The 18,196-nt window shown below is 36.6% G+C and overlaps 1 protein-coding gene and 1 non-coding gene across 6 annotated transcripts; one reads left to right on the forward strand and one right to left on the reverse strand.

Annotated features, from left to right (window-relative positions):
* Window positions 1-5,631: 5,631 nt before the first annotated feature.
* LOC141669308 (small nucleolar RNA R71) lies at window positions 5,632-5,738 on the reverse strand. The gene has a single exon (XR_012553595.1). It is a non-coding gene; the product is annotated as a small nucleolar RNA R71 (small nucleolar RNA).
* A 7,369-nt stretch (window positions 5,739-13,107) lies between these two features.
* Window positions 13,108-15,841, forward strand: LOC141663602 (putative indole-3-pyruvate monooxygenase YUCCA9). 5 transcript variants are annotated; one of them, XM_074469386.1, is made up of 4 exons: window positions 13,114-13,568; window positions 13,702-14,206; window positions 14,327-14,515; window positions 15,404-15,841. In XM_074469386.1, the coding sequence occupies exons 2-4, from the start codon at window positions 14,132-14,134 to the stop codon at window positions 15,614-15,616; spliced, it is 477 nt and encodes a 158-aa protein (XP_074325487.1). In that variant the 5' UTR covers window positions 13,114-13,568; window positions 13,702-14,131; the 3' UTR covers window positions 15,617-15,841. The 5 variants fall into 5 exon arrangements, with proteins under 5 accessions (XP_074325491.1, XP_074325489.1, XP_074325490.1 ...); XM_074469387.1 differs by having other exon boundaries at window positions 13,783-14,206; XM_074469390.1 differs by lacking the exon at window positions 15,404-15,841 and having other exon boundaries at window positions 13,108-13,568; window positions 14,364-14,406.
* Window positions 15,842-18,196: the final 2,355 nt, after the last annotated feature.

Below are 18,196 nucleotides of genomic sequence, written 5' to 3' on the forward strand. Positions count from 1 at the left end.
TCCTCTACTGAATCCATGTTTAAGCAAAAATTCTGACAGTGTGTCATACCATGCTCTAGGTGTTTGCTTTAGTTCATAGAGAGCCTTTAGAAGTTGGTAGAAAAAATATGGATATTCAGGATCTTCAAAGCCAGGTGGCTATTGTACATAAACTTCTTCTTCTAACTCACCATTTAGGAATGCACTCTTTACATCCATTTGATACACTTTAAAGTGTGCATCAAATGCAAAAAAGATTCTTATTGCTTCAAGTCTTGAAACTGGAGCAAAAGTTTGATCATAATCAATTTCTTCTTCATGTGAGTAGCCTTTTACAACTAACATTACTTTGTTTCTTGTTACAATCCCATTTCATCCATTTTGTTCCTGAACACCCACTTTGTTCCAATTACACTTATGTTCTTTGGTGCAAGTACTAACTTCCAAACTTTGTTTCTTTCAAACCGATTAGCTCCTCTTGCATAGCAGATATCCAATCAGGATCAAGTAGAGCTTCCTCGATTTTCTTAGACTCAACTTTTGAAAAAAAGCATGCATGTAGACATTCATTAGCAGTTGCACTTCAAGTCCTCACTCCAGCATTTGGATCACCAATAATTGCTTCTCTTGTGTGACTCCTATCCCATTTCCTGGTGTGAGTTTGTTGACTTGAATTTTCTGCATCTGCTTCACCATTGGCATGACTTGCAGAACTTTCTCCTCTTTATCCCCCTGAGTTTGTGCTATCAAATTCAGGTGTTTGAGATGAGTTTCCATTCTCATGATTCACTTGTTCAATTAACTCTTCATCTATTCTGTTACTTGTGTTGACTTCAACTTCATCTTTAGAGTCACTATCGATGTCGAGATTTTCAAATTTAAGGGTCTCAACTTCATTATCATTAAGGCATTCCAAGCCTGGACACTTGTCATCATCAAAAGTCACATCTATATTTTCCACAATTTTCTTTTATCTAAGCACATAGACTTTGTAGGCAGTTCTCTCCAAGGAATATCCCAAAAAAATTACTTCAAAAACCTTAGAGTCAAATTTTTCCACATATTCAGAGTTGTCTTTTAGAACATAGCACTTGCTTCAAAACACATGAAGATATTTAGCAGTAGGCTTTCTTTTTTATAAGATTGAGTAAGGTAATTTTCTATGATTCTTATTGATGAGATATTTGTTTTGAGTTTAACATGCATGTTGACAGCTTCTTCCCAGAAACTTATTGGCAATTTGGCATTTTGCAGTATTGTTCTAGCAGCCTCTACTAGTGTTCTATTCTTTCTCTTAACTACCCCATTTTACTGAGATGTCCTTGCAGCTGAGAACTCTTAAACAATGCCCTTATCCTTTTAAAATTCATGCAGAGTTGTATTTCTGAATTCTGTGCCATTGTCACTCCTCAATCTTTTTACACAATTCTGATCTTCATCCTGCTTCTCAATTTTCTTGATGTGTTCAATTATGATGTGTGGAGTTTCATCCTTAGAATGCATGAACTCTACCCATGTGTACCTTGAGTAGTCATCCACCATCACAAGTGCATATTTCTTTCTAGCAATAGATAAGACATTAACTAGTCCAAATAGGTCTATGTAAATTAATTATAAAGGTGCACTTATAGAATTCACAGTTTTGCTCTTGTGACTTGATTTCTTCATTTTGCCTTTTTGACAAGCCTCACAAACTTTATTTTGAGCAAACTCCAAGTTTGGCATGTCTCTCACTAACTCCTTTTTCACAAGAGTATTGACTGCCTTGTAATTCAGGTGAGAGAGCTTTTTGTGCCATACCTTGCTTTGTTCAACAGATTCCTTGGTGTAGAAGCAACATATTCCATCCTCATTTTATGAGTTTAAATCTGCAACAAACAAGCTTCCCTTTATTGCTCCTTTCAAAGCAATTTCAACAGTATCTTTGCTGATTAGTGAACAATCTCATTTGTCAAATGAAATATTGAATCCTATATCTGTGAATTGACTGACACTTAGGAGATTCACTTCTAAACCAGCCACAAGTGCAAAATCTTCAATGACAACATTTTCATAAACTAAATTGTCATATCCCATTATGAACCCTTTATTGTTGTCTCCAAAAGTCACTAATGGGCCAGCCATCTCCTCAAATTGTGATTGTAGGGCCTTATCACCTGTCATATGTCTTGAGCATCCACTGTCTATGATCTATATGACTTTCTTCATTTTTCCCTGCACAAAGAGGATTAAGTGTGTTTAGCTATCCAAGCAGTGTTGGGTATTTTCTTTTTGCTAACAAAATTTACAGAATTAGAATGAGTTAATTCAGAAGGAAGAGTGTGAACAAAGTATTTTGCATTTTCCTTTTTTTCTGTAGATCTAAAATTAACATATTTTAAATCAACTCTCAGTTTATGACAACTTGTCATCACTTTTATGTTACAAGGTATGCAGTCAAATTTGTCACCGAAGGAGTAAGGGTCTTCTGCATTTGCTTCATTATACTTGTAGGCTCCCACTTTTGGCTTGCTAACATCCTCATTACAAAGGTGAGTTAGATGATTTTTGAGCCACATTTCCGATATTGTTTTTTGGGGGCATTTGCAATAAATGCAAAGTTGCTGCTCTTGTTTACTCCTATCTTTCCATTCCTGTTCTTTTTCTTCCTTCCTATATTCTCAGTCTTGACTTCCTTGACAGGTGTCTTAGGGACTTGGTTAACCATGGGCTTCTTCTTTCTTTCAGTAGCATGAGTGAGTTCTTCATTTTTCATTTCTTTATCTTCATCTGCAATTTCTTGCTTGATGACTAACTCATCTTCACCGAAATTGACTTCACATGCCTTGAACACAGGTGATTCAACTTTTCTCAGCATAATTGGGACAACTTCATTTGCAATTTTTTTTCCTTTGTTACTTTCAATTTTCTTGTTATTGTTCAAGGCATCATAATCAAGGACAATGTCTATGTTAGCACATGGCTTGTTTTTCTCATGGTACTGACCAACTAACTTCACTTCATTCTTCTCTATCTTTTCCCTCAACACAGCTTCTATTTCACCAGCACACTTCAGATTGTTCTTCAAATATTCATTTTCATGCTTGACAGTTTCAAGCTCAACAAGATGTAGTTCTGAATTTTTGTTCTCAATCTCAAGCTCCTCACTTATTTTTGACAGCCTACTCACTTCCTCATTAGCTGCCACCATGCTTGTGTGGATATGAAACATCTCTACACTCATCTTTTCAAAAGTTTCTTTATATTGGCTTGTATTTAAATCAATGGTAGTTAGAGTTGGTACCTCTTATTTTGACGAGGATGATTCTCCTTGCTCAAGAGCCATTAATGCCTAGTTTCCAAATTCTTCATTTTTATTTTCATCATCAGTATCATCCTAACTTTTGCCTTCTATAATTAAAGCTTTTCCATACTGTTTCTTCAAAAGATCTTATACTTTATACCTCCAATTCCAAATATGCCTTGTCATTCTTCACCTTCTTGGGAATCCTGCACTCGGTAGAAAAATGACCCAAATCATCACAGTTAAAGCACCTTATCTTTGATCTATCAACAGTGATAAGTGGCATTTTATACCACTTAGAACGTTTTATAATGGCTTGAATTGATGTCTTGAAATCAAGTATTTTGTGTATTTGATGCGCTTTCGAGTGTTTTTGCATTTCAGGGTGTAACTTGTGTATTGAGGGAAATTTCATCAAAATAAGCCTAGGGAAGTACTTGGGATCAGTCTCGGGGGAATGTGCGAAGAATTCAGCAAAATCAGGAGCAGGAAAATAATTTTTCCAGAAACCTTCCAGGCGCCCGCCTGGGATCTGGGGCGGTCTCGGGCGCCCGCCTGGGAAGCTGGGGCGGCCGCCCGGAGTCGGGAAATTCAATTCTGATTTTCATTAAGTCGTGTTCTACTGGACTTGTGAGACGGCTGATTCTTGTGGACTTTTATATAAGTAATCTTCAGAGACATTTCACAACACGAAGTATTCATCAAGCAAGGAGCAAGGAGAGAAGAAAATAAGACCATTTTAGCACACTGCAACGAAGAAGAGGAAACATACGTTAATTTGTGAATCTTTTATTCGTTATAACAGTGGATGCTAGTTTTCTTTACTTTGAACCTTAATACTCTTGTGACGTACTCTGATTTTAATAAGTATTTCATTAGTTTATATTGTCGTGTTATTATCATGTTTTTATATGAACCTATGGTGATAATGAGTTCTATCATGGGCTAATCGTGATCATGGGGTTGTAGCAGATTTACTATGGATTTCGTTAGTTAATTATTTAATACCTTAGTTTGTGATGATTGCATGATATCTAGTATAGGTTGTGCTTATTCGTCTTATGTGTGTCGCGAACATATAAGATAGCATGTTAATCTCTTTTGAAGCGACAGTGAATCTTGAGATTTAGAACTTGCCATGCTAGCATAGGTTCATGTATTGTATGCATGATTAATGGGTAACTCTAACCGTTTTACTTGCCCTGTGTAATCATAATGAATAACTTGTGTTTAAATCATTATGTTGTCAAATTCTGTAGATATATAGGGTCTCAACATAATTAATGCCTATGCAACTTCTATCTTAATTGTGGATGTTTGGTAGAATGGTACTAGTACAATGAAAGTTGGCTTTTATCAGTTTCGTGTTGTTCAATTAATATCATCACCGTTACATGCTAAGGGTAATAATAATGACTATTGAATGAAGTAGTAATGAAGTTATGATCTCATATGTGTTTAATATTGTTAATTCAAGTAATAATTTAAGTGTTTTATTCTCGTAGTTAATTGTAGTTAATAATTAGTTAATCAACCTTAAGTGTTATTGTCTTGATATTGAGAAGTAATCATACATTGGTGAGTGAGTGTTAATTAAATATAATTAGTCTGAGTCTCTATGGGAACGAACTGGAAATCATTCTATATTACTTGCGAACGCGTATACTTGCGTGAATTATTAGCGCGTATTTTGTGCCTAACAAGTTTTTGGCACCTCTGCCGGGGACTCGGTGTTAATTTGTTTAGTTTATGTACTTGCCATCAGTGGTCATTAGGACTCATTGATTAAGACTTGTTACTTATTATTTTTGGTTGTGTTTCAGGTACTCTAGCGAGCGTTTATGCAAATACGTTCTTGCACTCACAAGAGGACTTTAGATACGGCTGAGGAGACAGACTCAGTTCTTGATATTCTGGAGAAGATAGATTTTGAAGATTCAAATAAAGAGAGTGAGCAGAAAGAACCGATAATCATGGGTGATCGTATAGTTCCAGCAGCAGATCCAGCTCTTATGGACTTTTCTCGGCCTAAAATTGATGACATTCAGCCAAGCATCCTTCATCCGGCTATTCAGGCTAATACTTTTGAAATCAAGCCGGGCACTATTTAGATGGTGCAGAATTCTGTTTCTTTCGGAGGTGCTGCGACTGAAGACCCCGACATGCATATCAGGAATTTTGTCGAGATCTATAGTACTTTCAAATATAATGGTGTTACTGATGAGGCTATCAAGTTGAGGCTTTTTCCAATCTCTCTGAGGGATAAAGCTAAGGACTGGTTACATTCTGAACCAGCTGGGTCCATCACTACTTGGCAAGATCTTGCATAAAAGTTTTTGGTGAAGTTTTATCCAATGTCCAAGACTGCAGCTATAAGGAGTGCTCTTACTCAGTTTGCGCAGCAACTAACAGAATCTATGTGTGAAGCATGGGAGCGCTATAAGGAGATTTTGAGAAAGTGTCCACATCATGGTATGCCTGAATGGATGGTGATCACTGGGTTCTACAATGGTTTGGGGTCCCAATCTCAGCCCATGCTCGATGCAGCAGCTGGAGGTGCCTTGTGGGTCAAAAGTTATACTGAAGCCTATAATCTTATTGAAACTATGGCTGCAAACGAGCATCAAAACCCAACTCAACGGATGATGCCTGGGAAGGTAGCAAGTATTTTGGAAGTTGATGCAGCCACAGCTATTGCAGCGCAGCTCCAAGCGCTGTCTATGAAGGTCAATTCTTTAGCCAACTATGGAGTCAATCAGATAGCTATGGTCTGTGAGCTTTGTTCAGGCTCTCATGCTATGGATCAGTGTTCTCTCATTAATGAATCTGTTCAGTATGTGAACAATTATCAGCGACCGCATCAGCCTGTGCCAGCTACTTATCATCCTAATAACATCCCAATTTCAGCTGGAGCAATACTCAAAATAATGTGTAGCAACCATATCAACAAAGCGTAAGTAAATAGTTTAATCCACCTGGATTCCATCAACCTCAGCAACATGCTCAAAAGCAATCTTATCCTCAACAAGGAGGTGCTACTCCACCTTGTAATGCTGATCTCGAGGAGCTAAAGCTGTTGTACAAAAGTTAGGCTGTTCTTTTCAAGACCTTGGAGAATCAAATCGGTCAAATAGCCAATGCCCTGCTCAATCGACAACCTGGCACACTTTCCAGCGATACTAAAGTGCTGCAGGAAGGATGCTAAAGAGCAAGTCAAGGCTATTGCCTTAAGGTCTGGAAAAGTTGTTGATGCTGAAAAAGCAAAAGATGAAGAAGCTGAAGTTATAGATGAAGAAGAAAAGCAAAAGAAAAAAGAGGCGGAACCAAGGAAGACTACTGTTGAACACACACTGCCTGAGGGTAATACATGGGAGAAATAGCTCTATCCTCCACCACATTTTCCTAAGAGATTGCAAAAACAAAAGTTGGATAAGCAATTTGGTAAGTTTCTGGAGGTGTTCAAGAAACTTCACATCAACATACCTTTCGCTGAGGCTCTGGAGCAAATGCCTAGTTATGCGAAATTCATGAAGAGTATTCTTTCAAGGAAGGTGAAACTGGATGATCTAGATACCACTGCTCTAACGGAAGAGTGCAGTGCTGTGCTGCAACAAAAATTACCTCCAAAGCTTAAGGATCCAGGTAGCTTCACCATTCCTTGCACCATTGGCAAGTTGTCTTTTGATAAGTGCCTTTACGATTTGGGAGCAAGCATCAATCTGATGCCGTTTTCTATCTTCAAAAAGCTGAATTTGCCTGATCCAAAGCCCACCTACATGTCTCTACAATTGGCTGATCGTTCTATTACATACCCACGAGGCATCGTGGAAGACGTGTTAGTAAAGGTGGATAAGCTCTTCTTCCCTGCAAACTTTGTCATTCTGGATTTCGAGTAAGATAAGAAGATTCCCATAATCTTGGGAAGACCTTTCTTGGCTACAGGCCGTACCTTGATAGATGTGCAGAAAGGTGAACTTACTATAAGGGTGCAGGATCAGGATGTGACATTCAATGTATTCAAGGCTATAAAATTCCCTACAGAAGACGAGGAGTGCTTCTAGGTGGATTTGATTGATTCTGCAGTTACTTCAGAACTTGATCATGTGCTAATGTCTGATGCCTTAGAAAAAGCCTTAGTGGGGGAATTTGACAGTGAAGATGAGGAAAGCAATGAGCAATTACAATATCTAAATGCTTCTCCTTGGAAGCGAAAGCTAGACATGCCATTTGAATCTCTTGGTAATACTGAACTCAAGGATGCTGATGGAAAACTCAAACCATCTATTAAGGAAGCGCCTACTTTGGAGCTTAGACCTTTGCCTGAACACTTGAGGTATGCTTTTCTAGGTGATGCATCTACTTTGCCTGTTATTATTGCATTTGACCTTTCAGGTAATGAGGAGGAAAAGCTCTTGAGGATCTTGAGAGAATATAAATCGACCATCGGATGGACTATAGCAGATATAAAGGGGATCAGCACTTCGTATTATATGCATAAAATTCTGCTAGAGGAAGGTAGCAAGCCAACTGTTGAGCAACAAGGAAGATTTAATCCTATCATGAAAGAAGTTGTGAAGAAAGAAATTCTAAAGTGGCTGAATGCAGGAATCATATATCCTATTTCTTACAGTTCTTGAGTGAGCTCCGTGCAATGTGTACCTAAGAAATAAGGTATTACTGTGGTAAAAAATGAGAAGAATGAGCTCATATCCACTCAAACAGTCACATGATGGAGGGTATGCATGGACTACAGGAAGTTGAACAAAGCCACGAGGAAGGATCACTTCCCTCTTTCATTTATTGATCAGATGCTTGACAGGTTGGCTGGACATGAGTATTATTATCTTCTAGATGGCTATTCGGGTTACAATCAGATTTGCATTGCACCAGAAGATCAAGAAAAGACTACTTTCACTTGTCCATTTGGCACATTTGCTTTTCGCAGAGTTTCTTTTGGCTTATGTGGTGCACCTGCCACTTTTCAGAGATGCATGATGGCGATATTATCTGAGATGATCGGAAATAATGTCAAAGTGTTCATGGATGACTTCTCCGTCTTTGGACATTCGTACGATGAATGCCTGGATAATCTTCGTTCGGTGCTGAAAAGGTGCATTGAGACTAATCTGGTTCTCAATTGGGAAAAATGTCACTTCATGGTGCAGCAAGGCATCATTCTTGGGCATAAGGTCTCTAGCAAAGGTCTTGAGGTTGATAAGGCCAAGATGGGGGTCATTGAAAATCTTCCGCCACCTATTTCTGTGAAAGGAATCCGTAGTTTTCTTGGTCATGCGGGTTTTTATCGGCGTTTCATCAAGGACTTCTATAAGATATCTAAGCCATTGTGCAACTTGCTCGAGAAAGATGTGCCTTTCAAATTTGATGATGAATGCTTGGCAGCATTCGAGACTCTCAAGAAGAGTTTAATAACTGCACCAGTTATAACGACACCTGATTGGACAGAACCTTTTGAGATGATGTGCGATGCAAATGATTATGCAGTGGGAGCAGTTCTTGGGTAGCGCAAGAATAATATCTTTCATGTGGTCTACTATGCTAGTAAGACGCTTAATGGAGCACAATTGAACTACACCACTACTGAGAAGGAGCTATTGGCTATAGTTTTTAGTTTCGAAAAATTTCGATCTTATCTACTTGAGACAAAGGTAATAGTATTCACTGATCACGCTGCCATTCGCTATCTGGTCTCAAACAAGGATTCGAAGCCTAGACTTATTCATTGGGTGCTCTTGCTACAGGAATTTGAGTAGAGATCGAGGATCGAAAAGGTACTGAGAATCAAGTAGCTGACCATCTCTCTAGATTGGAGAATCCCGATTCTACTTCACATGATAAGACATTGATCAACGAATCTTTTCTGGATGAGCAGTTGTTCGCAGTTCAGGAGGAAGAACCCTGGTTCGCAGACATTGTGAACTATCTTATCAACAATTTATTGCCTCCTAATATGAATACAGCTCAAAAGAAGAAGTTTCTGCATGAGGTGAAGTGGTATATTTGGGATGCACCATATTTGTTTAGACAAGGAGCTGACCAGATCATCAGGAGATGTATCCCATTCTGTGAGACGGAGGGGATATTACGAGACTGCCATTCCACAGTTTATGGTGGACATTATGGTGGTGAAAAGACAGCAGCTCGTATTCTACAAACAGGTTTTTTCTGGCCTACCTTGTTTAAGGATGCACATCAGTTCGTTTTAAGGTGTGATCGTTGCCAAAGAGTTGGGAATCTTACTATAAAGGATGATATGCCTTTAAATATGATGCTTGAAGTTGAGGTCTTTGATGTTTGGGGAATCGATTTCATGGGACCATTTATCTCGTCCTGCAATCACTACATGAAATTTGTAATTACACAACACCTATGAAACAACGGTCGATAAAAAAACCGTTGCCCCAAATTAGTAGACAACTGTGAAATTCCTTTCCTCGAAAAACTATTGTTGGACTACATGTAGAACAATGATTACAGATGTATTTTGAAAGACTTGTCTATGTGGCATCCACTTATCGAGCTAGACAACAGTTTTTATACTGCCCTGTTGTCACACATCTTTAACATAATAGTCCAAAACCGTTGTAAATGAGCTAAGTTATTGTAGATCAGAAAATGGTTTTCGACTTAATGTTGTGTAATTTATACAAGTGTTTATTATAACCCTTGTCTTATTGAACATCAGAAAATGGTTTTTACATACCATTGTTAAAAGGAAAGCTCACAGAAAAGTTAAACAACGGATATCCATCTTTTTTAAACTGTTGTACAAGTTGTATCCTCTCATCGAGTCAGACAACGGTTTTTTAAATATAGTGTTGTTGTAGATCTTTAACACAGCGATTGCAAACCGTTGTTACTATGTTAACGTATAGGAATAGAAGATAATGGTTTTGACATAACATTGTGTAATTCAGACAACGGGTTTTCAGAAAGGTTGTCATCTAAACCATCAAACAACGGAATAAAAGAGTTGTTTGAGGGATTTCAGTGGGTACCACGTATTGAGGTGGCAGCACGTAATAGGTGGTAAATCATTCACAAGGATTAATGAGGTGGCGAAATGAGAGCCCTTCATTGATATGAGATTTGATATGGACCGTTAGATTGAAAAATAGATAATATTCTTATACAACAGTTTTATGTCAAAACAAAAGTGTTGTCTTAGTTGGTCTCATACAAGCTTTTAGATATTACGTTGTGTAATCACATAACAGTTTTTAGAAGGGTTGTCTTAGATACCTTCATACAACAGAATAAAACAGTTGTCTAAAATAGTTATTTTATAATTTCAATGGGCACCACCTGATGAGGTGGCACCCGATGATAGGTTGTAAATATTTTACTCGGATTGCTGAAGTGTCGGAATGACAGCCCTTGATTGAAATGAGATTAGATATTAGCCGTTAGATTGAAAAAAGCTGATATGCTTACACAACGGTTTTATAATAAAAAAGTGTTGTCTTAATTTATCTTTACACAATGGTGTTTCAAGGAAACCACTGTAAAAGTATTATTGTATAAAATTAGATTCCCGGTTAACAAGTTAATTTTTTAAATGATTTTTTCGACGATCCAATCATACAGATGTTAAGATTTATCAATTTTAGTCATATGAAAAAATTATTAAAAAATTTGAAATTCATCTTCCATGTGAGGATTAGAAAAATCCAGTTAATGTACCCCTCCCGACAACGAGACTCGTTCCCGATTGACAAGATTAATTTTTAAATTAATTTTGTCGACGATCCAACCGTACGGATGTTAAGATATATCAATTTTAGTCATATGAAAAAATTATTAAAAAAATTTGAAATTTATCTTGCATGTCAGGATTAGAAAAATCCAGTTAATGTACCCCTCCGGACAACGAGACTCGTTCCCGATTGACAAGATTAATTTTTAAAATGATTATTTCAACGATCCAATCGTACGGATGTTAAGATATATCAGTTTTAGTCATATTAAAAAATTATTAAAAAAATTGAAATTCATCTTGCATGTCAGAATTAGAAAAATCCAGTTAATGTACCCCTCCCGACAACGAGACTCGTTCCCGATTGAAAATGTTAATTTTTAAAATGATTTTTTCGACGATCCAACCGTACGGATCTTAAGATATATCAATTTTAGTCATATGAAAAAATTATAAAAAAATTTGAAATTCATCTTGCATGTCAGGATTAGAAAAATCCAGTTAATGTCCCCCTCCCGACAACGAGACTCGTTCTCGATTGACAAGATTAATTTTTAAAATGATTTTTTCGACGATCCAACCGTACGGATGTTAAGTTATATCAATTTTAGTCATATGAAAAAATTATTAAAAAATTTGAAATTCATCTTGCTTGTCAGGATTACAAAAATCTAGTAAAAGTATCACTTCCGACAACGTGACTCGTTCCTGATTTACAAGATTAATTTTTTAAAATTATTTTTCGACAATCCAACCGTACGAATGTTAAGATATATCAATTTCAGTCATATGAAAAAATTATTAAAAAATTTGAAATTTATCTTGCAAGTCAGAATTTAGAAAAATCGAGTAAAAGTACAACTTCCCAGAACGAGACTCGTTCCCGATTTATAAGATTAATTTTTAAAATGATTTTTTTGATGATCTAACCGTACGGATGTTAAGATATATCAATTTTAGTCATATGAAATAATTATTAAAAAATTTGAAATTCATCTTGCATGTTAGAATTAGAAAAATCCAGTTAATGTACCCCTCTTGACAATCAAACTCGTTCCCGATTGAAAAGATTAATTTTTAAAATAATTTTTTCGACGATCCAACCGTACGGATGTTAAGATATATCAATTTTAGTCATATAAAAAAATTATTAAAAAATTTGAAATTCATCTTGCATGTCAGGATTAGAAAAATCCAGTTAATGTACCCCTCCCAACAACGAGACTTGTTCCCGATTGAAAAGATTAATTTTTAAAATGATTTTTTCGACGATCCAACCGTACGGATGTTAAGATATATCATTAGTCATATGAAAAAATTATTAACAAATTTGAAATTTATCTTGTATGTCAAGATTAGAAAAATCCAGTAAAAGTACCACTCCTAACAATGAGACTCGTTCCTGATTTACAAGATTAATTTTTAAAATGATTTTTTTGACGATCCAACCGTACGGATGTTAAGATATATCAATTTTAGTCATCTGAAAAAATTATTAAAAATTTTGAAATTCATCTTGCATGTCAGGATTAGAAAATTCGAGTACAAGTACCACTTGCGACAACGAGACTCGTTCTCGATTTACAAGATTATTTTTTAAAATTATTTTTTCGACGATCCAACCGTACAGATGTTAAGATATATCAATTTTAGTCATATAAAGAAATTGTTAGCAAATTTGAAATTAATCTTTCATGTCATGATTAGATATATCCAGTAAAAGTAACATTCTCCACAACGAGACTCGTTCCCGATATACAAGATTAATTTTTAAAATAGTTTTTTCGACAATCTAACCGCACATATGTTAATTTGTATCAATTTTATTCATATGAAAAAATTATTAACAAATTTGAAATTCATCTTACATGTCAGTATTAGAAAAATCTAGCAAAAGTACCACTTCCAACATAATATATTACGTCGATGATTCAACTATACAAATAATTTTTTTTATATATCACGTCGACGATTCAACCGTATTAATATTATGGTATTAAAAAAGTTTAAAATTTAGCTAGACTTTGATTTTGATTAAATAAAAAAATTATTATTTGAAAATAATTATTTAAAAATTTGATTTTCCAATAATATCAAACCAATATCTTGTTTGGGTCCTTCGGCCAAATTTTCGTTTCCCACCTAAAAAAATTAGGTTTCCCCCATTTACTTTCATATCTGAGATAATATCTTCCCCAAATCTCACAGTTCATCTAAATTCCCTCTCTCTCCCTCACTCTTTCGTGGATTAGGTTTCACTTGTTGTTTCTTCCTATTGTATAGCTCTCTCTCCAATTGGAGTTGCAAGCAAGAAAGCAAAGGAAGTCTGCCCTTGAGGCTACTTTGGCTGAAAAGGGGAAAATGAATGCAGTAAGAAGGTTAAGGGGAAGAAATGGTTCTAGTGGCTACTCTGAAGAAAGAGGGCATAGTTGTCAAAAATTCAAGCATTAAGGAGATGAAATTGATCATGTGTGCAACCCAAGTACAGTTGATGGCGAAATCATCAATCCAGTCCTTGAAGAGAGACAAATTTCTGATGTTACTGGATAAGATTCTGTAACCAAGGAAGAACCCCTTGTTACTAGATTGAAGGTACATTCTTTGTTAGCAAATATATGTGCATCTGTTATCTTTCGATTAGCTTATTTCATTGTTTCTATCTTTTTCAATGAAACATGTACCCTTAGTTCTCTACACACATCTCATCTCATCAAACCTTTTTCAGGGCCTTACCTTTTTAGTTTTACTGGGATATATATCTTGTTTGGATTTTCTAAGAGCTTAAGAGATTAATGGTGTTAAACAGTTAAATCCAAAAGTTGTAGCCTGAAGGATAAAGTTGAGGAGAGGGATTTGAAGGCCAGTATGCATAGTTCAGTTGATGATTTCGAGGCAGTGTTTGAAAGGTCAAAGAAAGAGAGAGAAGAGTTCGAGATTGTGAATAAAGAGTTGGAAGCACTTTTCAAAAAGTCGGAGAGGAAGGTTAAGGAGATGGAGGGTAAGAAGGGGTTGTTACATAAGGAATTGGAAGGGTCTGAGAAAATGAACAGTGGGTTGAAAGAGAAGGCAGCTGATGGGATGAATGGGGATAATGTGGTTATTGGCAGGGGAATTGTTGCTGATGACAAAAAAGGTTTGTTGGGGTTTAATGTTGAATGGCCTCTGGTGGCAGCTTCTGCTCGTGCTGTTGCTCTTTGTTTTGTTGTGTATCTTCACCACTTGAGACAAAGGTAAGGTTGTTTAGGATGGGGTAAGGGTGTCTGATGCGTTTTAGTTTACTAAGTTTGCTGTTTACTTTACATTGATTTATTATTTTCACTCTGTAGATAATGTTTGAAGTTAATTTTCAGGTTGCAACAACTAGTGATCTAATGCTTGCATATGTAGATTTTTTCCTTGGTGGAGATGAGAAGAGAGCTGATCTTCCTCCTCGCCTTCATCAAAGATTTCCATTGTCTTTAGTTTTTGGGGGAGATGGAAGTTACATGACACTTTTTACTCTTCACAGAGATAAAATTTTGACAAGTCTCATAAATCAGGTATGTTGTATTTTATAAATTTAAATATTGGCTACTAACCACTGCAAGTCCTGTGTTTTTAGAAGGCAAGGTTTTACGTGAAATTTTTCACATTGTTAAAAAAAATACAGTATTGCAGTTAAAATTTTCCACCACCTGGTATAGATTAGTTGCTGGACTTAACGCGCAATTACGTTTAGTTAAGCTTGGGCATTTGAAAAAAACTACAACTTAGACAACATTTTGTGTAATGAGACACACCACAGTTTTATATGCATATTGTAATGCTTGTTGCAGCTGCCTATTACTCTGCTGCTAGCACTGATCAAATAAAAATGAAATTCTGATGCCATTTGTTTGGATTATTCTCCTTGCTTCAGAACAATACTTTTCAAAATTATTTGTTTTGGGTTGATGAGGTGTAACTATCATGTAAAATCTTATTAAATTTGAATACTTGTGTCTGTGTGCATACACCAGGACCTAGGCTGAGGTAGGAGAAAAACAAGTTTTGTAAAAGTATTCTTTTTGCTCTTTTGTAGAGTAGAGACATAGTCCAAGTAAGATGTTAATCCGGGAGGCATTAAGATAGACTGTTTGGAAAAATCTTAGCAATATTCTTAAATGGCCCTTTTTGATAAAGATACATCAAGCTTGGCGTTTCCTGTGTGTTTTATGCCTGCTGCTACAGATTTAAAAGATTTTTTATAACCAAACTATCCTGGAAACTTGACACTGGGGTGGTTGATTTTCCTTTTCAAGAAATTGAAGCACTTATTAACTACCTACTGTGATACAACTCACTTTCCGAAAACGCTAAACCAAACACCCTCATAGGATCATTAGATAATTTATGTTTTCATGTTGTGCCAATGCATATGTATATTGATACATGTTTGTGAAATGCAGGGGAGTGATTTCTTTACAGAAGAAGGAATGCCAAGAACAGCATTTCCCAATGGTTGGAAAGGGGAGAATGGATTGTATACAGTAGGGTTCATCAGGAGAGGTCTACTTGGGACTGCATCAGATGCCATCAAAATTGCAAAAGATGTAGCTGATCAATGGAAGATTAATAAGGAATGGAATAATAATACAAGTAGCTCTTATGTTATTTTTTAAATGTAATATCCAATAAACCCCAGTATAAATTAGGAGATTAGGAAGGTAGTTTGTTTCTTAGTGGGTTTCTTCATTGTTTCTTAGTGGGCATTTTTTATCAGTGCCAGCAGCAGAGTAATAGGCAGCTGCAACAAGCATTTGTAATAGCCGTTATATAGTTTTTATAATGTTGTTTTGTATAATTTCACACAACATTTTTTACTAAAACTTAGACAACAGTTGTGTTACATTATTTAGAACAATGGTTCTTAAATTAATATATACATAAATTGTGGTGTGTCTCATTACACAAAATAAGTTTTATAAAATAACCGTTATTTATGATAATTTAAGATAATTAATTTTGAATAAAACTATTGTTGAATAGTCATCCGAACAATACTTTAAAAAAAACTGTTGTTTGAGGAATAGTGTGACAAAAGTTTGAACAAATTAGAAACTGTTGTTTGACAAGGCTGCTAAAAAATTAGATACTCTTAGTTGACACAAATTTACCATTGTGTAGAACTAAAACAGTTGTTTTACTCTGTTTCAACAACAGTTCTTATTTCCAATTCTGTTGTTTGTCTTGAACTGTAAATTGAATACTCTTAATTGACACAAATTTACCGTTGTGTAGAACTAAAATTATTGTTTTACTCTGTTTTTAACAACAGTTCTTTTTTCTAATTCCGTTGTTTGTCTTGAACTATAACAAGTCTTGCATAACTGTTGTGCTATCTTGTTCTAACAATGGTTGAAAAACCGTTGTCTTACTTCATATCAGACGAGTGCTGGGTATTCAACGGAAAATTTTGAAGTCAGACAACGGTGTAAAACTGTTGTGTCAAAGCAAATTTCCTGTGGTGAATAATCAGTACATCTTGCTGGTAGTCGATTATGTCTCGAAATGGGTAAAAGTCAAGGCTCTACCGACAAATGATGCAAAGGTAGTGTTGAATTTTCTTCATAAGCAGATATTCACAAGGTTTGGAATGCCACGAGTGATCATAAGTGATGAGGAGTCGCATTTCTGCAACCGTAAGTTCACTTCTATGATGCAGCGCTACAATGTGAATCATCGTATTGCTACTGCCTATCATTCGCAAACTAATGGTCAAGCTGAAGTGTCTAATAGAGAGATCAAGCGCATTCTAGAGAAAGTTGTTTGTCCGTCAAGGAAAGATTGGTCTTTGAAGCTCGATGAAGTTGTTTGGGCTTATAGAACAGCATACAAGACTCCATTTGGGATGTCCCCGTTTCAACTTGTCTATGGTAAGGGATGTCATTTACCTGCGGAGCTTGAGCATAAGGCTTATTGGGCCTTAAAGATGTTATACCTTGATCTAGATGCAGCTGGGAAGAAACGAATGCTTCAGTTAAATGAACTTGATGAATTTCGACTACAGGCGTACGAGAACAACAAAATGTACAAGGAAAAAGTGAAAAGGTAGCATGATAGGAAGTTACCTCCTAAGTCATTTGTGTCGGGGCAACAAGTTCTTTTATTCAACTCTCGTCTCCGACTTTTTCCTGGAAAATTAAAATCAAGGTGGTCTGGACCATTTATCGTCAAAACTGTGTTTCCACATGGAGCAGTGGAGATTTTTTAAGAACGATCCGGGCCAAGCATTCAAAGTAAATGGTCAGAGATTGAAGCACTATTATGGGGATACGGCAAACCTTGAAGTGATTAGTGCCGTTTTATTGTCAACTTGATCGCATTACTCTACGTCAAGCTAATGAATTAAAAGAAGCGCTTCTTGGGAGGCAACCCAAGATATGAGACCATAGGAGCCCTTCTGTTGGAAAAAATTTCCGGCCTTACAAAAAAACAAAAAAAAACAATAATACCACCAGCCATAACCCCACTACCCACGTTTTTCCTCCTACAAACAATCTACAACCCCACTCCTGTTCTAATTCTAAACCTAAATCCTACCCTATATATATACATGCAACCTCTCGTATATACTCCCATATACTTTCAACTTACAGACTCTCTCTTACACACAAAACACAACTCTCAAACATTTATTCTCAGTTTCAATGGCCCCAAAGAGATCTCGAACGGTTGATAACAGTAGCACCATTCGTACTGCTGATTCTTCGAGGGGTACTGCTGCGAGGCCCCGCTTGGTGGATAGGGCTGCTGAGGAGGAGTATACTAGGCTTCTGACTAAGCCGGTTCTGAAGGAGAGGGGATTTTTGCCATCGGGGAGGGATGGTGAGTTATTGCCGATGATTGCTGAGAAAGGGTGGATTTCTTTTTGTGAGTCACCGGAGGCGGTCCCGATGAGTGTGGTTCACGAGTTTTATGCGAACGCAAAGGCTGACAAGAATGGGTATACTATTTTTAGGGGGCTTACGGTTGATTACCAGCCCGATGTGATTCGCCGTGTTATTGGGCAGCGACAAAGGAAGCCCGAGGAGGAGAATTGGAATGATAAGACCCCCGAGGATTTTGATTTGGATTTGATTGTTTCTACTCTCTGTCAGCCGGGCACGGTGTGGAAGTTTAAGACGGGATCTAATGAGTATCGTTCTTTTCCGGCTGTTGTGATAAACAGGTATGCCCGTGCATGGAATGCTTTTATTTGT

The sequence above is a fragment of the Apium graveolens genome, chromosome 6 (assembly GCF_009905375.1).
Source record: "Apium graveolens cultivar Ventura chromosome 6, ASM990537v1, whole genome shotgun sequence".
NCBI lineage: Eukaryota > Viridiplantae > Streptophyta > Magnoliopsida > Apiales > Apiaceae > Apium > Apium graveolens.